Here is a 23,222-nt window from a genome sequence, read left to right as displayed (position 1 = left end):
CCATCAGACCGTCTTCTGCTACTGCATAATATCATAAAACAAATGTGAGTGAGAGTTTTATACCAGCATGGTGGATTATCAGGTTTTGCAGTAACTAAGTTATTTGAGATACTCAAGTATCTCAATTAGCTTGATGGCTAATGTTTGGTTTAGAATAACACCAACAGTCTAGGTTCAATTCCCATTGTAGCTGAAATAGACTTGGCCTCTGTCCTTACTAGAGCCCTGACAGTGGAAGGGAATGGCAAACCATCACTAACAAAAATTGAGAAGAAAGTTGTTCAGGTTGAAGAATTATGAAGAATGAGGCAAGGTCCTGCGTTCAGGCAAAGCAGAAATGGAATAGAAAGTTATTCAAAACGAATGATTACATACTTTTCCCATCTTTTGCATCCATTTGAACATCAAGCCTTTTTGATGTACTGTATTCGAAAGTAAATAAATATCTTCTAGATTGAAGTTTGCAAAATATTTACGGGTCTAACATTTACAAACATTTTTGAGTTTTGTGTTTTTAAAGAACTGATTTAAAGTTAACATACCTCAAAGATGATTGACTCCAGTTTTGGCTAAGCAGGTCAAGCACTGGTAAATGTGCTTCTAGCAGCATTCTAACAGATCCAGAATATTTTCTTTTAGCAGATGTCAAGTCAAAAATAGTCCCATGTGTCGAGAACAAGGTTAATGAACAGGCTTCTTCAGGTAATGAATCTGTACAGACTATAAATATATTTTACTTAATTCATTAATGGAAATACTTTCTAGGTATAGTAACAGACACAGAAGACAACTTTTAAGATCTTTTCCAAACCAGCAGTCGACATATTTCCAGTTCTGTTCGATGATCAGTAGTATTCAACAATAGCTATGTAGAGCAGAAGATAACATTTTCTTCACCACTGTGCTTTAAAAATATCATTATAAATATTTCAGGTACTGTACACGTTCTTCGGGTCAATGTTACAAATAGCACCTTAAGAAACAGCTTTTCTCAGAAGAACTCTGAAATGCATACAATCATCTTCTTAGTAACAATCATGTCCATTGCGCATGTATAAAATTGGAAAAGGAAAATCCAAAAAGCACAGATAACAGACGATTGTTATTCATATGAAGTTTTCTCTCATAAGGCTAATAAAATGACCGTGTCGCAGAACTGGCCAACATTCAGGCTAAAGAGACTGTGAAACAGACTGTTTCCGCCCCATGGCCTCACTCCTCAGTTTTCTTCCATACAAAATGCTAGCTATTTTGCTTGGCTCTTTGCCAGTTTTGAATATCTCGCTGTGTGCAGTATTGAATTAGCATAATGTCTAGTTAGCCCTTTGCTAAATGGTGAACTATAATTGAAACAGTACATATCACCATCAAAAATAATGTATCATGATCTCGTAGTTTTAATTTTTTTCTTATTGTCGAGCTGACAGTCCAGGTTGTGTCAATTAGTGATTCTTCAGTCTGGACACTATAAGCCACTAGCTGTAGCTTAGTGCAACAACATAGAGTTTCAAATTTCAGCCAGCTTATTTTCTGAACATGCTGTTTCTAAAATAAGCTGTCACCTTAGCAACAGGGAATCTTAACCCAACAGACAAGCAAGAACTTTGATCCCAATCTATCAGTCACAGTGAGACAGTGTTATACAATTAAGAATTATAAAGTAGTTAAGGGGCAACAGTTTTGATATAGCCTTGAAATATAAGCCTATTACTCGCAAGTTATTAAAAGCTAAAATAAGAAAATAATTTTATTTTCTGTAAAAAAATTATAAACTTGTAAATACTTATAAATTATTAACTTCTGCAACTCCAACTGTATCTGTCCCGACTGGCTAAAAGCTAATTGTCTAATCAAAAAGACTGACAAGCTTGAGCTGTCAAATTTTCACACCATCAAAAACTTTCAATATAGCTCATGTTCCACCCTGAATTCAGAGTGGCTAATAATACTTTGAAGATTCATTAATTACATTTATTAGTTTAATTTAATTATAACTATTGTGTATTTAATCTTGTGTTGTTTAATAAAAACTAAATTGCAAGTTTTGTTCTGAGTAACAAAGTCATTCAATTTGCTTTATAAGCAATACCTTTCATTATTCTTCTATGGTAGAGTAACACTGAACTGCATAATTGAACTTTATGTTCCCAAGCTATGGACAGAGTAAAAAAAGGTTGGGATTCTTGATCTTGATTGTTAATCAGTGGCCCCATTGTAACAAATGCATGTGTGTGTGGAGACGTCTGATGAAGACATGATGAGACTTGGCAATGATATGCTCCATAATTTAATAGTCTGCATACATTCACTGTCTTGTCTCATACTTGAAGAATGGCCATTTGGGTAAGGTTACTGGAGTCAAGCCAGCATTTTGGAATCATGAGTCACCAGCTTCATATGAGGAAAAATTGGAAAGAAATAAAAATGATAGGTTTTAGTTTTTAAAAGTCCTATGAAAATTTATGTTGGTTAGTTTAATTTTGGTGTATTTTAATGTCCATTTGTGTCCTGAAAGAAGGTTGATACCAATCGTAAATTGTTCAGCTATGTATATTTGGCTTTAATTAATCTTTTTGCTCCATGTATTTCTGTACCTTGGAAGCCGCAAACAATAAAAGATTGCTTGAAAAATATTAAAAACAAATGGCTATCCAAGAATTGAGATTAGCATGACTTTGGTGGTAGCTACTGTGGGTGCAGACTTGATAAACTAAGTATGACTCTATGACTCTAATTGTTTTCCATCTTCAGGTTGAACGGAATTCAAAGAATGAACATACTATGAGACGGTGCCATTAACTAAAAACCATATGACATTTAAGCTTTAAGTTAATTATTGTGATTGAGCACCCACTTTTTACATTTTTACAATTCCTTGGGAAGAATAACACTCAAATTGATCATGAAGTGAATAGGGTTACTCAGTTTATGACATTAGTGCAATGCACCAAAGTCTTACCTCTTTTAAAATTAGTTATAGATATGAGGTTAGGTCATGGACATATACTACAGAGAGCCAGGATGTTGTTAAAGTAGGTACTTATAAATTTATTAACAACTCCATACACTAATACTTCAGTCACCTCAGACTCACGTGGACAATGTGGGTTATATACTTACTTAGATTGCTCTAATGTTATATACATTGACTGGCCAACTGACTGATTAGCTGGATGACTGTTGACTGAATGAATGGTGAGTAAGACACAGGCCTCTTAAACTACAGCTCACATGTTGTAATGTCATTTAGCTATCTTAAAGGTATTCTTTCTGAGATGTGTTCAACAATATGCGTTAGCATAAATTTCGCAGTCCCGACATCAGTCCTTGGTAGCTTTTATCTTTTGAGTGGAATGCAGTACTCTTTGTGAAATTCTATTAAAAATTGCTCCTGTTGTTTAAGATGAAAATTGTCAACTGGAGGTATGCTTAGAATCTACTATAATGCCTTGAACACTTTAGTGGAGAAACGTAAGAGAAAGCATTCTATTTCTACAACCATCAGGTAGAAGAAGACTGCCTTAGTACACTACCAGAACAGCATTAAATGGCTTATCTTCATCCCCCGGGAACTGACAACAGTGTAGAATGAAGTTCAAAGATCTGACCCAGCATGTTTCTCATTCAATCACATTGAAAGATTTAGTGCCTTACTCTTGATGTCAGTTCCAAAACTCTGCCACTAATCTCATTGCTCATACTCTCACCTCCACAAAACTGATGGTTTTTTTGTTACATCAGGAAATCATATTCCCATACGTTACATCACTTTAGTGTATCAGTCCAAACGCGCTATCTGCAATTTGCCCTGGAGCAGTTTAGGCTGGATATTAACGGAGTAGGGGAGACAGTGAGGAAAATGGCAACCAAGATCCACTTCTGGGAATCTTGATGTTATTTGCAATGCCTGCAATTTTCACCACTGCAAGTTAAAGGTGTGAGATGGTTGTGAGCCAGTCAGGTATGGGTGTGGCTCTGCAGTGGTGAAAGTCCCTGACTCCATGAATATCCAGACTATGCTGCTCCATAGTGATTTGCAGATAAATAGTTCAGACCAAACATTGTGATCTGCCCTCTTATATTTTTCTTTCTCTGGTGGTATAGCTCTGTAGATTCTAATCTTCCTTTCTTCCTCTTCTTCTAGCTACAATAACAGTGCAAGCACCAAATCCATTGGGATGAATCAGAAACTTTCCAGAAGTGCCTGAATAAGACCTCTCTCTTGACTCGACAAATTACTTTCTCAAAGGATTGTCTTCAGTTACTGCTGTCAAAACTCCTAACAGTCACAAAAGCAGCAAACAAACAGTTCAAATATATTAACTAACAATTTATTTAAAGGGAGCAGGTGATCACTTTAAAATGACATCCTACAGCCTATTCTTCCTTCTGATTGCTCTGACTGGCAACTGGATAGACACAACAGTTGAAAAGTACATTTCGATCCAAAACAGTCATAACCTAAATTAACATGTTCAACTAGATGACCCTTTTGCACAGGAATGTTGGATGCCTAGAATAAGTTTCAAATCAAAGTGACAATGGGAAAGTTAAGTACATGAAATAGTGCCAAAAATCTGACCTCCTGTGTCTGAATGCTCGTATTCTGAAGTTAAAACCAATGTCTCCAGGTTAAAAATTTCCTTCTGCAAATAATCTAAGGATATAAAGGAAGATTGGATTTTCTGTTTTATTCCTTCTAAGCACTTGCATTGAAACAATAAAATCGTGTCATGACAAAAAATGATTTAGCTTTCAATTTGTCACTGAGTTGTCAAACTATAGAGATCGGTAATGATATTAGTCTAGTAAATTAGCAGGATTTTATTGTACCAAATAAACAGGTAAATCACATATGATATCAGTAAATCAAATACTGTTTTGGTATCATTTTACTGAGAGGCTATTTTCCAAATATTTTTGCTGAGTTCAACATTTGTATAGTTTAACATTTGAAACTTGTAGTGGAGCAAAATTGTAAAATTTCATGAAAGTCTTTAATAATTTTCTGAAAAAATTATGAGTGACAGCAACATTCTGTTCTAGTCCATTCTCGACATATCTAGATTTTAAAAATGTCAAAATCAAATCTAGACAGAGATTAATTTCCTATGCAATTATAAAGAAAATCTACAAACATTTACAGATCAAAAACGGATCAAGGACACAAATGTTCAGTAAGCATGCCAGCATCAGGCTGATATCTTCCAGAACTCTGAAATGTCATAACCTGATTGTAATGCAAATAAAATTTCAAAGTGAATTATGTTTCACTGGATCAAAGGAGATTTTAAATTAAATTGCCATTCATAACCATTGGCTAAATATTATTAGTGCTATATATTATATTGGAACCATATATTGTAACTTATATCTTACATATTGTATTAGTACTACCATTTCCAGATATCAAAGTAATATGCAAATAATAGCAGGAAGTAAGTAAGACACTCAAAGTGGTATTGCATGTCATTGTTAGATTTAGAACTGTTACTATCTGAGGTATGATAAAATGATTAATATATATTTTGAGGGAAAACCCAGTCACCCCGAAGCCAGATACATAAATTAAAACCAGATGTAGACACTATCTATATTACTTATAGATAGACTGGAATGCAATTCATGTTCTATGTTTGAGATCACTGACTGGAAACAGCAAGCAGGTTGATTATGTATGACACAGATTGGGCAGTTTTTAAAAATTCTCATATTTCTGGCTCAGCCACAAACACAACGTCTGCATCTGCAGCAAACTCCATTCCGAGCGTCAGTAAGACCAAATTGCTTCAAACCATATGTCAAAACAATGAAAAATGATATTCGGCTCACCTTAATATTTGGGATTCACAGAAGATATTCTCTCCTTGTGATGGTATCCTCGTCTTCTAGAACCTTCTGCAATACAAATATGCAAAAATTCATCTCACAAAATATTGGTGTAAAGTAAAACAATTTGGCTTGCTTTTGTGTATTCTTGTTTACCATAATTGGATCTGTAAGACTATCGACTGTACTTGAAGGTATTTATCATTCCTTGAGCATTAACAACACAGCAGACGTGACTTTATAAAGGACAGCCTGCTGCGTGTCCAAAGATTCTCAGTTTGAACACAAAACAACACAGGGGATCCCCAATTTCCCGACATCCAACTTACGAACAAGATCCCATAGTACTCTTAACTTTAAGCATCCAACATGTGAACATTCACTCATACTTACAAATGGATATCTCATGTTGTACTGTATCATGTTCCACCTTGCAGACAAATCGACTTATGAACATACTCTGAAATGCAACCTGTTCATAATCCAGGGACTGCCTGTAGGTCCTTTCAACTATGGAAATCAAAGTCCATTGATGTCAACAGAACCTCAGTTACCATTTTGAGTGGTGATGGTGTGTTGGAGGTGGTTGTAATCAGTTCCTTCAATAGAAAAGATGATAACTTGTGTACTGACATCGGGACTCTGGAGCAGCCTTACACATCAACGGTGTCGATGGAGATAGGACATTCTTCAATGAGGCAGAGTTTTGAGAATATATGGATATGAACACAGAAAAAAGATAGATTTCTCATTACCTAATGTAAGCATAGATCAGAATCTTCTATATATTTAGTATCAATGTATAATATATAGTGTTAGTTTGAAGTCTAAGCCTGAAGACAGTTCTTGACTTCACTTTCTTCTTGGCCAGTCTCTCATGAGCCCACTCATAACATGGCATTAATCCACAAGATAAAAGGGGTAGATATGGCAAGATACACTACCTAGAAAATCTTAGCAGTTATGACCAAGAAACAGATCAGAGATTGGCTGGAGAAAAGGATTTTCTTTTAAATCATCGCTTTAACAAATGGCTGCTATCACTTTTAGACCAGCCAACGACTGCAGAGCAAAAAGCCATAGAGCTGAACAACAGCAGTGAAGGAAACATCTCTGAACAGAAATCTCCTCTGGAGAAACTATCAGAACACTGCCTCAAACAAAACAATATAGGAAAGAAGCGTACAAGAATGTAGCAAGAACGGTAAAAGCCCATTAGCAGCTCAGGAAGCTCTTTTTGGATCAGGTACCCATGAAAATAACCCGATTATAGGACACCCAAAGCTGATTAAATTTCTTGAGGAAAGGAATTTGGTGCAAAAATACATCAGACAAACAAAAGTTCAGCATCAACGATATAATGACGGTGAAATAACTGCCCAGAGGCCAGTATCCTGTGACCAGGAAAGTCACTGTTTATTTACATGTGTACAGTACATGGGCTACTCAGCCAGCTCAGAGCCAGTCCCTACAATGAGAAGACTCAATTAATCTTTTATTTATATCTATCAGCTAGGGATCCCTAGTTGGCCCAGGCTAACAACCCCAGTCAAGGATCTCATAGTCAATGAGATCCACCTGGCCCTCATTCCAATCACTAAAGCCATCTGCTAACACTTGCTCAGTGAAGTCATTTTGAAACAGCTTTACCAATCGGATAATGAAGAGATACTTTGGTAAAGGAAACCCCAAACTTTCATTGAAAACAATGTTTAAAACAATAGACACTTCAACAGCTTTTAGTTTTAGTATCACAACAACAATCTTAACAACTGTTGGGGCCGCCATGGTTGAAAGCTGCACAAGATGTCTGGTAATAGTTTTTTAAAATTTTTTTTATTGAGAAAGATTTTTATGCTTTACAAAATTACAAAAAAAAAGTCTGAGAGTATAACAACAATAAACTAACTACTACTCTACTTTGCAAAACAAATAATAAAAAACTACCCATACTACAATTCAATAAATAACTAAACAAAATAAATTAAATTAAATTACATTACATCACTCAGCACAACCCAACCAAAGCTTCCCATCATCAGGACATTCAGTTAGCATACCAGTGTTTATTTGGGATTCTTCCTCTCAGGGGACCCAGCCAATCAGACTCAGGCCTCGTGGCTATACAAGTATAGCTTACCCCTTCACTGTTTTGCTCACACAGCTTTGCCCTTTGATGTGAAGGGCAGGGCTTGTCACTGGCCACTCGGGTGTTTTCCTATCTTCCTGGTGGTGGAAATTGAATAAAGATTGGTGCACTTTGTGTCCTTCACTGTGTCTCACATCTATACACACACACACACACACACACACACACACCATGGGTGCTGGGGAAAAAATAAGCACTACCGCACTTAGGCGGTAGTGTGGGGAAAAAAGAAAAAAAAATATATATAAATATACATGGTTTTGATCACACAGCATTAGAAAAAAAAGAAGAAAAAAAAGCAGGAGTGTCAGAGGTTCTATTCTCTCAAAAAAAATAAAAAGCTTCATTTGATGTGAAGGGCCACTGCTTGTCACTGGCCACCTGGGTGTTTTGCAAACAAGAAAAAAAAAACAAGTATAGCTTACAAATCTACTTCTATATAGTTCAGAAATGGCCACCACATCTTATAAAAAAGTTCTGTTTTCTGATGCACCATACTTGTGGGGAAGTCTAGGGGGACATGCCATACCGATAGGGACTTTCCAAGATCCAACTCATCAGAATGTTCTTCCTCCACAATATGTAAGAATACTAAACAGCTTCTTTCCATGCTCATCTAAAGAAAGCAAATTTGGCAGGCCCAAGAGAAGAGACCCATTCCTGATGGAGGGGTTTTGACCAAAATATCGATTTTCCTACTCCTCGGATGCTGCCTGACCTGCTGTGCTTTTCCAGCACCACACTCTCGACCTCAAGAGAAGAGATACCAGACCTACATTGAATTCAGTCGCCCAGGATCCCCTCCAAGTTACTTCCTATAGCGCCCCAGCACTTGCAAAGCTTGTGGCACGACCACAAACAATGGGTAAGAGTGCCAATACCTATTTTGCACTTAGGGCACATTGGAGATGCTCCCTTTTTAAATTTTGGAAACCGTTATGGGGCCAAATGGACCTTGTGATGAACCTGTGTTATATTAAAATTGAGATCTTTCTCACATTCTCCCAAATATCCTCCTATACCTCTGAAGAGGTCTCCACTCCCAATTCTTGCGCCCAGACCCCGCAGAGCTGTTCAATATCTTTTGAGGCACCACCTCAATAGTAGATGGTGTTAATCAAGAGAATACCTGTAGTCTGAAGCACTCTCCTTTCCACAGACCTATAAGGGTCAACCAACAGTGTGATATTTTTCTGGATAAAGTCCCTGATCTGAAAATAACATAGGAGGTCCCACCTGAGCATTTCATATTTACGGCTCAACTGATCAAAGAACATCATAACCTCCCCCTCAAATAAGTTTCCCAGACAAGAGAATCCTCTGGATGCCCATAACCTAAAACCAGAATCCATCGACCCTGGCCAAAATCCTGGCATTCCTACAAATGGGGGGTGAAAAAGGAGGTTTTATATAAACTGCCCTCGCTTTGTCGCATCATTCTCCACGTTTTAACCATGTTAATGACAATCGGGTTCTGACAATACTCCGTGACTGCCCTCATCTTATCCATAAATAACAAATTAATAAGGGGATATTTTACTTGGGACGCCTCAATATCCAGCCATATTGACCTTGGATCCTGACAAGCCTCGTCATTCACAAAGGATAATAGGGAGCCCATTTGATATCACTTAAAATCTGGAAAGTCTAACACCCTCATTCCCAGGAGAAGCTGCAATTTGGCAAGCTTAATGAGAGGCCACCTGCAATGCCAAATAAAAGAAGCAAGCCAACTGTTAAGTCTCTCCAACGTTTGCTTAGGTAATAACAGAGGGAGCAATTACAATGGAAATAATAAGCGAGGACGAAAATTCATTTTAACAAGAATGGTGAGAGGGGCATCCTTGTCAGCTGCATGTACCAATACTGAAATTATCAGACCTTATGCCATTGGTCAGGACTGCTGCCATAGGCTTCCTTTATAGCACTTTCATCCATCTGACAAAGACCCCATCAAGACCAAATTGCCCCAGAACATTAAAAAGATATGGTTATTCCACCCAGTCAAATGCCTTCTCAGCAGTTAGGGAGAGTACCAAGCCCAGAATCGACCTCTGCTGGCACATCTGGACCATGTTCCGTACTCTTCTAATGTTATTAGAGGTCCTATGGCCCTTAATAAAACATGTCTGATCCTCCTTTACAATAGAAGGCAACACCTTCTCCAACCTCAGCGCTAGTGTCTGAGACAGAATTTTAAAATCTGAGTTTAGCAGCGAGGTGGGCTTGTATGAAGCGCAGTCCTCCAGGGCTTTCCCTCTCTTGAGAATGAGAGAATATTAGTTTCTCTCAAAGAGGGCAGGAGGTAGTCCTGACTCTATGAATAATTGTGCATTTCCAACATTGGTTCAGCCAACATTTTCATAAATTCCTTATAAAACTCACTCGGAACGCCATCTGGGCCGAGTTCCTTACCACTTTGGAGCTGCTTTGCCACCTCCTGTACCTCTTACACTGTCAAGGGAGCATTCAAAAAGGGTGCCAGCTCCAGAGTCACACCTGGGAGGTCCAGGTTCTTAAAGAAGGACTTCATCTTCGCCAACATGTCCTCACAGCCTTCTGACCGATAAAGCTTGGAGTAAAATTTCCTAATCACTGTGTTGATCTTTTTGGAATCACAAATAAGAGTACTAGTACCCTCTCTAATAGGTGTAATAGATTTGGGGGTGGGGGGGGAGCGAGGTGCTCTTCTTCCTAGCCAAATATGCCAGGTATTTACCCGGCTTATCGCCGTACTCAAATAACCTTTGCTTCGCCAAAGTCATCTCTCTCTTTGCTGTCTCAGTAACCACAGAGTTCAGAGCAGCCTAAAGAGCTGAGATCCACTGTAACTTCATCACAGATTGCCTGTCAAAGTACGCAGTCTCGGCTGCCTTCAGCTGGGCCTCAAGCATACGCTACTGCTCTCCACTCTGTCATTTCTGCCTCGCTGAGTAAGAGATAATTATACCCCTTGCATAGGCCTTGGCAATTACCCAGAGCACCAACGGGTTACTGACCGTACCCAAATTGATATCCAAGAACGTTTTAAACTCCCGTGAAAAGTACTGGATAAATGTACGGCCCGTCAGGAGAAAAGGGTCCATGCGCCAATGCCATGAACGTACCACATTACCCCTGGCCCTAATCTCCAAATACAATGCTGTGTGATCAGAAATGGCTATGTTCCCAATTTTACAGGACACCACTGAATCCAAAAAAACCAATGGAGCAAGAAAGAAATCAATCCTTGTGTAGCACTTGTGCGGATTGGAGAAAAAGATAAAGTCCCTAAATGCTGGGTGAAGGCATCTCCATTTATCCACCAATCCCAACTCCCCACATAAGTCCACCAATTGTTTAGATTGTGGGGAGGTGCCCGGGAGACCCCTGGGCATCCTGTCCACTGCGGGATCCATGAGATGATTAAAGTCTCCCCCTATAATCATATGGCGCACTCCAATGCCACCAACCTGGAAAGTGCATCTGTTAACAATTTAAGGGGTGTGCCAGGAGGCAGTAAACACTCAGAATACCGTACTCCTCACCATGTATTAAAGCTTTGAGGATCTACCAAAACAGCTAGTAAGGGAAGGGTAAAAGCACCACTTTGCCTGATTTGTGGTGCAGAGCTCAGCAAGGCAGACCTGTTAGATCATCGCCATCTTGAATCACCCAAAAGTAGTTTTCAGTTAATTTAGAATAGCTTGTTTGGTGTAGTTTGTTTTGAAGTAAATCAGAAGTTAGAACAATTGTAGCTCCATAGACAGAATGTATCCAAGGGTTAAGATACTACACATAGACAGACATGCAACTGCAGTCGTTTATGTAGGAAAAACTAGATAAGAGTACCCTGTATGCCGATAGAAAAATTATATACTTAATTAATTTTGAGTCTTGAACGTATCACAACGAGATTTACTTTAGTTAAGATTTCTCAATAATCATAGTTATAGACTTAGAAATTGTTACAGATTTTGACATATAACTTTAAAAAAAGCCACAATAAGGATTCAACAGATTCCACTAGAAATCATATCAACAAAATAGCTTTAGACAGCAAGGGAGGGCAACACCATACAGCTGGCAGAGAGGATCAAATTACAGGTACAGAAATTGGCGGTATTGGAATGTGGTTAAATACAGCATGCGTTGTGAAAAGCCTCAAGGAGAGAAATAAGAGTATCTGGGAAACATCACGAGATCATGGAAGACCAAGGGTTATCCAGAAACCTGTCCATCAGTTGGCTGTGGCAGCGAAGTAGGCAGCTTCCAGGTTCCTGTACACGGGCTCATCCTCTTCATTTGCTTTTTTCTCTTTCTGTCTTTCCCAAACTTAACCGATAAAAAGAGATCAGTGGTAGAAAGGCAGCTTCAATGGGCTCCGAAATGGTGGCGGTGTCTTTGGAGGCAGCATGGCTACAGAGTCTAATGGTGGCATGTGAAGCCTGGAGTGGAGATCTCACTTCCATGTGGAATGCACTCCTGGCAGCGGCATGGTGTGGGCTGGTGTAGTTCAGACTGGAACTCTGGCTGTGGCATGGCATGGGCTAGTGGTGGCATGGTGTGGGCTGGTGTAGCTCAGAGCAGGACTCTAATGGTGACATGGCATGGTCTGGGAAGTCCGGAGGGGGCCTGTAGCAGTGGAGAAGGAAAAGTTGGAATGTCTTTAAGTCATTTTTCTTTATTTTTTAGTTTATTATAAGTTACTGTGAATGGCACCTACAACGACAGCAGCACATTTTTCACTGTATTTTATATTGAATACATGTGATAATAAATGATTCAATTCATTCACTGATAATGCAGTCACATGATTAACCTGATTGGATGTGTATGTAATCAATTAATAATATGATTGATCTGTAATTGCTAAAGGTGAGCTGAAAACAATGTATAAAAATGTATGTCTTTGCTCACTGAAGAAGATTGAAGAGGTTTCTTCCCACCAGAGTAATTTCAATAAACTCTTTGATGCCAGAAATGGTTGAGTGATTTATTTGGTCATTCTACCCCAATACAGCAAATATTCAACAACTTAAATCAACAAAGAATAAAGCAAGGCAACAAAGTGATGTAGTGCAAGGGGATCAAAGTCACATCAGTATCCTTTCAAATCAAGAAAATAATCAAAACTTCAAGTGTCTATCAACAATCAGCCAATGTTACAAAATTCACTGGTATAATTCCTTCCACTAGAAAAAATTAAGCTTACAGATTCACTTTATTGACCAGCAAGCTGGCAGACAGAAAACACAATTCCAAAGATTTCAAACAGCTTCCACATTGGACACCAAATCAAATGTAGTCCAGATTGGCACATCTCTTTTCCACACATGGACAATATCAGATCATGTCTTCATTCAACAACAGATCAATGAGAATCAGATGTTATATTTGACAACCTCATAACAGCTTTAGATCACTATTTCACATCAAGATTACGATAGTAGTGTAAGGTTTACAAATATCTCCAAATCAGATAATTAAGGTTTAATTGTTAAGAGTTAATTGGATATGGCAATAAGAAATCGAAATTGAAGGAAAATACATGGAAAACAGGCTTTGTGTAAAAACAACAGCTGGAGGATAGCTCCAATGACCTTGGCTCAGAATTGGGAGCAGACTGTTGTGCGAAGACACAGAGGCACCTGGAACTGTTTTGGCACAAAGGAATACAAAGATGGCAATACAGGACCTGTTATCAGATTCAGAACAGGATAAATATTGGGGACTTTTCCCAGCTCAGGAGACCTTTCACCATCGGACTGGGATTTGCGACATCGAGGCCATGAGAGCAGAGATTGATCTCTCAGTGCCAACTGCTACCCAAGTGGCCCCAACAGGCAGAAGGCAGTTAGATTCACTTGTTAAATATGTCTAAAGTTAGGGGGGAGGCAATAACCTAGTGGTATTATCACTAGAAAATTAATTCAATTTATGTAAGTAATATCCTGGGGACCAATGTTCAAATCCCATCAAAGCAGACAGCGGAATTTGAATCTAATAAAAACCTGGAAGAAAGAGTCTAAGGATGAGCATGAAACCATTGCCAATTGTCAGAAAAACCCAGTAATGTCCTTTTGGGAAGGAAGCTGCCATCCTTACCTGGTCTGGCCTTCATGTGACTCCAGACCCATAGCAATGTGGTTGACTTTTAACTCAATAATTTTAACTTAGGGATGGGCAATAAATGCTGGTCTAGCCAGTGCTTCCATGTCTTGTGAATTAATTTTGAAAATGTAGGCTAAGCTAATAGATTCACTCATTGGTTTGCATATCTCTAAATTAGATGGAGCTAATAAATTTGTTTCCTATTGAAGCACACGCTCTCTTGTATTCATTTTGATCAGACCTTAAAGAACCCATTAGGAACTTCCACCCAAATAATACACCTCATGCCAAAAAGAACTTAAAAACTTAATCAGATTGACAAATGAGGTTGAAAAGTAATTAGCCAGTTCACCCTTTCTCAGCCAGCTATGACAACCAATACAAATTTTAAGGCCTGAGGCAGGGGTAATGTTGACAAGTTCATAACAAATGTTAATACTCAATAAACAGGGCTGGACTGATTTCTTTCCTTGTCTCACTCCTGCACTGGCCACAAAAAAAGTTTGAATTAAAAATGATGATAATTCCAATTTTACATACATAATATAGACACAATATATACATATTATATATGTAGAAACGTATATAGTTCAGTATCAGAAACAAGTCAGCCAGGTGCTGTAAATGAACAAATAAGGAACTAGTTCGTTGCAAACAAAGCTTACTCATGTAAAGTTGCAAATCTGGGGGAAAATCTGCATATTTAATTGAAAAGGACAAGCACTCAATGTTGCAGGCAGTAAAATCTGCCACAGCACAGGAAATGGAAGCTGACTGAAGTAGAATCTTGATTATCCAAATGAGACGGGCGCGGAGTATATTGTTCAGATAATTGATCATTCGGATAACTGGAAACAAGTGGCAATTTATGAGTACTGGTCACCTGAACATTTCTCAGTTATCCAGCAATGCATGCCACAATACTGTTTAACCGATAACTGATCTGTCATAAACAAGTGGTAATTTGAGTGCCAGTTATCAAACATTTCTCAGTTACCTGGCAATGCACACCATAATGGCATTTAACTGATAACTAACTGCTGAGTTGCCTAAAGCCATTTTTATGGGACATTGAGATCTTGTTCAGATAATCCGAAATTTGGATAATTGATGGTCAGATAATCAAAGTTCTACTGTATACAAACAGCTCAGTTCAAGATCGTAACAGGACCTCCAGCACCAGGTAGTGATGATGATGGAGAACACTGAACAATGGAGAGAAGCAATTTGCTGGGACTGGCACCAGTGGCAATGATGAGAGATTGCAGCTGGAGCAGATAAACATTTTCTCACTGGAAGAAAGCATTTCTTTGGTGGAAAGAATGCTGACATGAAGTGGGAACAGACAGACAAGGGTAGCCAAATGTAATTAGTTCCTTGTTTATCCTTAATTTCCTTTCCTGCTTGTAATGACCTGCTGTTTTTGAAATAAAGAACCCCTGCTTCATGACCTTTGGCACTTCACGTGTCCAAATCCCATTTCACAAGATGAGAGAACACAATGGCAGTGGGATTAATGCAGTGAAACATCTCAAAAAAACTGACACCAGACTAATTGAGAAAAGTGTAAGAGCTGTGGGATGACCACATGAGAGAGGGAAATGTCCTGCACACAGAACAACTTACAGAGCTTGTGGAAAGTCAAATCACTGGGAAAAGATATGCAAAATGTGAGACTATAGAAAAGCTGGTAAATGAGCTACTATAGACAGAGCAACAGACAAATGAGAAGAACAAAGAAACAAGATATTTGTACCCTGGAAGATTATGATGATTTGGAGGACCCAATACATAAAGGAATCATGTAATCAAGTGGTTGGATGTGATGGTTCCTAGAGAAAAGAAAAAAATCACACAATCATTCAGATCAGGAAGAAGGTAAGAGATAAACCTATAACCATAAAGCTAAAACTGAAGCTGAAGCACTGAGTAACATCATTCTGCTCAAATCATACCAGAAAATGTTGCCAGAAATTTTTATCAAAAGTGGTTATACAAGGAAAGATGTGCTGACACTGATCAAGGTCATGCTATCAGCATGCAAAGTAACAGATTTAACAGCTGGGAATAATCTAAATCAAAGGCACATAAACAAGAGGATAAGAAAAATAGATTAACTGTATGTTCTACATCACTGAAACGGATGATTTTACTATCCTGGGATTGAGCAGTTTTAAAGAGCTGCATCAGGGCTCAGGAAACATGAGATTAAAAATCTAAGTATAAAGATCTGCACAACGTGTGAGCAAAATTATACACCATAGAAAGCCAGTGAAGTAAAACTATCAAAACTGGATGAAATTAGAGATGAGTTCCACAAAGATGAAGACTCAGCAAGTGATCTGGGATGTTCTAATCAGCTATTGTAGCACAGCCAGGAATGCATCATTACTGGTTAATGATGGATGACAACTTATTAGATGATGATATTTTGCTAGCCGCATTCAGAATAATTATAGTAAAAATGATGCAGGGAGAATTTCTCAAAAAAAAATGAAGGCAATGGGGAGAGTAAGCTCTAAGCCAGAGCAGGGCAGCTGTGTGCTGGATAGATATCATTAAAGCTATCAAAAGAATGGTGTCTACGTAAAAACTCTGCCAGGACTACAAAAATATACAACTGAAAGAGATGATAGTTACTGAACTATCTTCCAGATGAGAATTAAGCTTTGCACAGTCAGGAAGGAGAGATCACATCCAGAATGAGGCACAGAACAAGTGAGTATATATTTCAGGGATTTTGGATCAGCGGGGGAATAGAACCGGTAAATCCTTCCTTTTGACTTTTTAGAAGTTTAAAGTTCAGAAGTCTAGTTAAAAGTTGGTGCATTAGCAGATTCATCTGACTGAGAGCTAGTTATTAGTCAATTACCTGAAGCTTAGAATTAGAATTAGGTTTTATTGTCGCAAAGTATAGAGGTACAGTGAAAAGTGTGCAAAGTCACCATGCCATCCTAGGTACAAAAACCCAAATTTAAAGAAAAACAATTATCTTGGATACAGAAACCAAAACACTCATCTAAGACACAAAAACCAGAATAAAAAAAACCAAAGCAGAAATTCAAAAATGGGCGGGCTTCAGTAGGTGTTTAAAACTATTGAAACTTAACTAGTATGAGCCTTCTCAGCTCAATTCAGCTCTAGTTGAGAGAGGGCCTATTGAAAGCACATGATCAGTAAGCTTCAAGTGGTCAGGAAAGAGATATCACATCCAGACTGAGACACAGCCCAAGTGAGTATGAAAGATGCCTAATACACTTCAAAGGGGCAAACTTTGCATAGAACCAGAAGACATGAGTGAGGTTAAATTAATATTTGTCTATATTCACAAAGGAGAAAGACATTAGAGATGGCGATTTCATTTGGGATGGACAGATTTTAGAGCAAGATAAAATTAATAAGGAGGAGGTATTAGATGTTTATTGCAGGCATACAGGCCTATAAAGTTGCAGGGTTTGATGAGATGCTATGGGAGACAAGGAAGAAAATTGCTTCCTTGCCGGAGATATTTAATACTTCGCTGGCCACAGGTGAATTCCAGATGGCTGAAGAATAGCTGATGTAAGTCCTTTGTTCAAAAAGGCAGCAGGGATAGACCAGGTAATTACAGACCAGTAGGTGTAATGTCACTGGAAAATTATTGGTAAAATTTCTGAGGGACAAGACTAATCAACATTTCGAAAGACAGGGACTAATCATGGATAGTCAGCATGGATTTTATGGAGGGAGAAGCTGTCTAATTCATTTTAATTCAGCTTTCTGAAAAGGTGACTAAATGTATTAGGGGCAACATGGTTAGTACAGCTGCCTCACAGCGCCAAGGACACAAGTTTGATTCCAGCCTTGGGCAACTGTCTGTATAGAGTTTGCATATTCTCTTCATATCTATGTGGATTTCCTCCAGCTGCTCTAGTTTCCCCCCACTGTCCAAATTTGTGCAGGTTAGATGGATTGCCAATGCTAAATTGCCCATTGTGTCCAGGGATGTGCAGGCTAAGTGGATTAGCCATGGGGAATTCAGGATTATGGGGATAAAGTAGGAGATAGATCTAGGTGGAATGCTCCTTGGGGTGTTGGTGTGGACTCAATGGGCCAATTGGCCTGCTTCTACACTAAGGGATTCTATGATTCTATGTTATTGATGAGGATAGTGCAGTTGATGTGGTTTCCATTCACTTTAGTAAGACCTTTGACAAGATCCAACATGGAAGACTGGTAAAAAAAAACGAAGAGCCCATGGAATCCAAGACAAGTTGACAGACTGGATGGCTTGCAAATAAGAGGGAAAGGGTGATGGTGGAAGGTTGTTTTTGTGACTGGAAGCCTGTGACCACAGAGGTCGTTGCTGGGACCCTTGCTCCTAGCTATGTACATTAACGGCTGGATGCAAATGTAGAAAGTGTAATTGGTAAGTTTGCAGATGACACAAAAGTGGTGGAGTTGTTATAGTGAAGACGATGGCCTAAGATTATATTCTAATATTGATCAGTTTGTAAATTGGACAGAGCAAAGCAGGTGGAATTTAATTCAATACGTATAGAAGTGACACATTTTGGGAGATCTTGGAAAGGATAAGCACAATGAATTGGTAAAGTCCTTAGGGAGTACTGAGGAAGAAAGGGACTATGGTGTACAAGTGCATAGATCCTTGGAGGTGTCAGCACAGGTAGATTAAGTGGTGAAGAAGGCATACACAATGTTTGTCTTCATTAACCGGGGCATAGGATATAGGAGCAGAGAGGTCTTGTTGCCACTTAATAAAACATTAGTTAGGCCATAGATGGAATACTGTGTGTAGTGTGGTCGAAACACTATCGGAAGGAAGTGACTGCACTGTAAAGGGTGCAGAGGAGATTCACTACGATGTTGCATGTGATGGAAGATCTCAGTTATGAAGAGAGATTGGATAAACCAGGTTTGTTTTCCCTGGAGCTGAGGAAGTTAAGGGATATCTGATTAGGGTGATCAAAATTATGGGAAGCATAGACAGGGTAAACTATGAGAACCTTTTCCCATGGCAAATGTGTCAAAGATCTGACAGCATATGTTTAAGGTGAAGAGTAAGTGGTTGAGAGGAGGTCTGAGGAAAACATTTTTCACTCAGAAGGTGGTAGTAATATAGGGGGTGCCTGAGAGGGTGGTAGAGGTATTTAAGAAGCATCTGGGTTCGTCTATAAAATACCAGGGAGTAAACTATGGACCAAGTGCAGGTGAATAGGATTAGTGTAGTTTAGTGTTTGTTGGTTGGTATAGACATGTTAGGCTAAAGGCCTAGTTCCTATGCTGTATGAGTGTATGACTCTGACTCTGGTATACTGTGACGGCCAGTTTATCCACACAAAATCATGTCTGAATGGTATCTTGTAGTTGTAGACTGCTCCTCAAAATTCACTTTTATCCAGAAGATGAAAATTATGAGAAATACAACAATCATGTCAGCAGTACAAGTTCTGTTCAGTGAGCAAGAGATTTTGGCTCCACTAATTCAGAAGGAAGTGAAATGAAATGTTCTTCTTTAATATTCGGTTCTACATGTGTTTCTTCAAAAGTCTGCTTCTGTTCCCGTTGTGTCTCTGATATCTAATTGTGATTACTGTGAGGTCACAGAAAACTGGTACAGCTGCAATTGCTAGTCCAGCAGTATCAATCTAGAACACAAATGACAGCCAAGTGGGATTGAATGTAGTTGCACTGCAGCACTACTGATCCTGCACATGGACTTGCTGAACTATCATATGCTGAAAATTTTACATTGGTATGTTTTATCAAGGCTTTCTACATCTGTGGGTACATGTATAAATCGGTACTTATCCCTGTGTCAATCTTATGCAATAACAAATAATTGCCGGCTTTCTGCGGACAGATAATTTAAAATTTCATAAGCATGCAAGATAATGGTGTTTTCTATGAGACTGATGGTCTGAAACATGTGTTCTGAAACTATTCCTTGTTTCAGATGCTGATATAGTTTATGTCCGTATATAGCAAGAACTGGGCAGCATTTAAACCTGGGCTGAAAAATAACATTTGAATCACATAAGACCGAGGCATTAACTATTGTCCCTTGACATTCCATTACTTAATTATCACTGCATTCCCCCATCATTAACATACTGGATGTTACCATTGATCAGAACTTTAATGTGAAAGACACATAAATACTATCACTACAAGAGCAGACCAGAAGATGGGAACTCTGTGGAAAGTAGCTAACCACTTGACTCCCCAAAGAATGTCATCACCTCCAAGATATTACTCAGGAAGGTTTGCATGATCCAGCTCCAACAACACTCCAGAACTTGATATGATCCAGGACAATCAACCTTGTTTGATCTGTACTCCATTTACCATTTTAAACATTCACTCCTTCTACACAATGGCAGCAGTGTATACCATGTAAAAGATGCACCATAGTAACTCACCTTGGCTTCTTTGAAATCATTGTTCAAATCCACAATCTTGACTGAAGACAAGGGTAGCAGATGCATGGAAACATCACCTGCAAGAGCTTATCGGAGAACGTGAGGACTGCAGATGCTGGAGATCAGAGCTGAAAATGTGTTGCTGGAAAAGCGCAGCAGGTCAGGCAGCATCCAAGGAGCAGGAGAATCGACATTTTGGGCATGATTCCTGAAGAAGGGCTCATGCCCGAAACGTCGATTCTCCTGCTCCTTGGATGCTGCCTGACCTGCAAGAGCTTATCCCAAGACACACACCATCCCTGACTCGGAACTATATCATCAATCTTTTCCTGTTGCTGAGTCAAAATGCTAGAACTGCCTTCCTAACAGTACTGTGGTATTTCTAGGCCAGATGGACTGTAACACCACTTTAGAAAAAAAACAATTGAAGGTGGCAGCACCTATTGGCCTTACATTTCCTGAAGTTGTGAATTCTGACTGACAAATACTTCCTCAAATTTCAAAAATAACCATTCTCATCAAACCAGTCCACTCATTTGTTTATATTTGAACCTCCATTCCTGATGAAGGGCTTTTGCCTGAAACGTCGATTTTCCTGCTCCTCGGATGCTGCCTGACCTGCTGTGCTTTTCCAGCACCACTTTAATCTAAACTCTTTTCAGTGATGCTCAAATCACATGAAAACAATAAAAAATGGTTTAGACTTCAACTATCAAGGTGAATGGTTCTTGTTTTTTTATACTATAATAGAAATTAATATCCAGTAGTATGGATGGTGATGAGACTTATGATGTCAGCTGTTACCTTTACACTGTGTAAGACATTACATGCCTTTGGGCGGCACGGTGGCACATGGGTGGCATGGTGGGTCAGTGGTTAGCACTGCTGACTCACAGCGCCAGAGACCCGGGTTCAATTCCCACCTTAGGCGACTGACTTTGTGGAGTTTGCACATTCTCCCCGTGTCTGTATGGGTTTCCTCCCACAATCCAAAAATGTGCAGGTCAGGTGAATTGGCCATGCTAAATTGCCCGTAGTGTTAGGTGCAGGGGTAAACATAGGGGAATGGGTCTGGGTGGGTGCGCTTCGGCGGGTCAGTGTGGACTTGTTGGGCTGAAGGGCCTGTTTCCACACTGTAGGTAAGCTAATCTAAAGATTGGCAAAGAAAACAAATGACACTGAAGCTTTACAAATCAAATTAGTCAATGGTAGACTATAGCCTTGGAAATTTATGAACATTATGAATAGAATGTTATGGTAACATATGTGTGTATGTTTACTGTGTGTTACACTGCTCTTTATAACATGTGAAGAACTACTAGTGATTGTGCCCAAGTATTGGAGATTCAAATCTATCTTGTCAGTGAACAATCAGCCAATGGGCTTTTGCCCAAAACGTCGATTTTCCTGCTCCTTCGATGCTGCCTGACCTGCTGTGCTTTTCCAGCACCATTCTAATCTAGACAATATTCCTCAAAGGCAGGAGAAACAGAAGTCAACATCAAAGGCGTGTAGGGTTACTTTGGGATCAAGGTAGCTTCAAAATAGCTGAGGAAAAAATTAGCATATATCTCTGCTGTACAGACTTACTTTGATTCCATGAGACAGACAATGCTGATGGCTTGTGCCTTAGAGGTCCACATGTCAAGATCATCAATATTATTATCATGTAACAGCACTTGAAGCATTGCTAACTGTAGTGATTATACATGGTCAGCTAGGTGGACTCATAGAATATGAATTCCCTGATTGAGGCTGCTAATCTGGTCCAGTCAAAGACCCCTGGCTGACATATGAAAAGGGAATGTCAGAGAATATGTCATGTTGAGAACTGACTCTGAAGAGGCTGTACAAAGTCAAGGACTGTTCATGTGTAAATGAAGGGTAACTTGGTGACAGGATACTGGCCTCTGTGGAGTTATTTCACATTTGCCAAAACATTCTGCCAGCATATTTAATACAAAAGGTTGGATTTTCTGACCAATAGCAATCTCTCTTCAGATTGCCACTCTGCTCCTTTATCATACCTCTTATTTGTCCTGACTGGAGCTGAGATAATTGCAGTCTGGGCAGGAACAGCTCCTGAGCAGTCCTTCAATGGTTCCTAACTAACCCTCTCTAAGTGCCTCAATTGGTAGCAGGCAGGAAAGAATTTAGGTGGAGGTGGGAAGGAGGCAAGGTTCTGGAAGACCACAATTTCTCCAAATTATGTTGCCTTCCTGCCTACAGGTCTGCCTGATGTGCCACATACATTTGTGATGCATGCTGTAAGATTTAAGCTCTATTTCACTACAAATTAAATTTCTTTCTTACAACCTTGTGATTACTTGTCAATAAAAAGAACAAGGAAGAATTTATCATTACTACTTAAACATATTATAGAGTACTTAACAAGCAGTCCAAGTCTAAAGTCAATTCTGGTGATAGTAATTGACAGAGTAATCACATTAAACAGAGTGCAGACTACAAGCCCCAGACCACTGTGAGGAGTGAGCCCTGGTACAGTGTATGGGCTGCAAGCCCCAGAACAGCACTTGGGCTATGAGCCCTGGAACAGCACAAGCAGCAAGCCCTGGTGCAGCATGTGGGCTACAAACCCCAGGGAAGTGTGTGGGGAAGCAGCCCCAGAGCATCCCACAGGCAGCGAGTCCTGGGTAGAGACCAGCGTGGGGGAGGTAGTCCTGCCACATACCTTGGAGCAGCTGAATGCAGGTATAGAGCAGTCTGGA

At 39.3% G+C, this 23,222-nt stretch overlaps 1 protein-coding gene across 6 annotated transcripts in view; it reads right to left on the bottom strand.

Annotated features, from left to right (window-relative positions):
• Positions 1-23,222, bottom strand: part of aff3 (AF4/FMR2 family, member 3) — a 152,704-nt gene that overhangs the window by 96,158 nt on the left and 33,324 nt on the right. For 5 of the 6 annotated variants that reach the window (XM_072577641.1, XM_072577640.1, XM_072577636.1 and 2 more), the window contains exon 1: positions 543-1,383. Coding sequence is in view for 4 of the 6 variants with exons in the window: in XM_072577636.1 (XP_072433737.1) it covers positions 543-610 (68 nt within the window). In the remaining 2 variants the exon portion in view is untranslated. Of the gene's footprint in view, positions 1-542; positions 1,384-5,832; positions 5,899-23,222 lie in introns of those variants that run through there. The other variant, XM_072577637.1, reaches the window with a different exon arrangement.

The sequence above is a fragment of the Chiloscyllium punctatum genome, chromosome 9, assembly GCF_047496795.1.
Source record: "Chiloscyllium punctatum isolate Juve2018m chromosome 9, sChiPun1.3, whole genome shotgun sequence".
NCBI lineage: Eukaryota > Metazoa > Chordata > Chondrichthyes > Orectolobiformes > Hemiscylliidae > Chiloscyllium > Chiloscyllium punctatum.
Note: the sequence above shows the minus strand (reverse complement) of the source record. Positions and strands in the feature narration are given on the sequence as shown.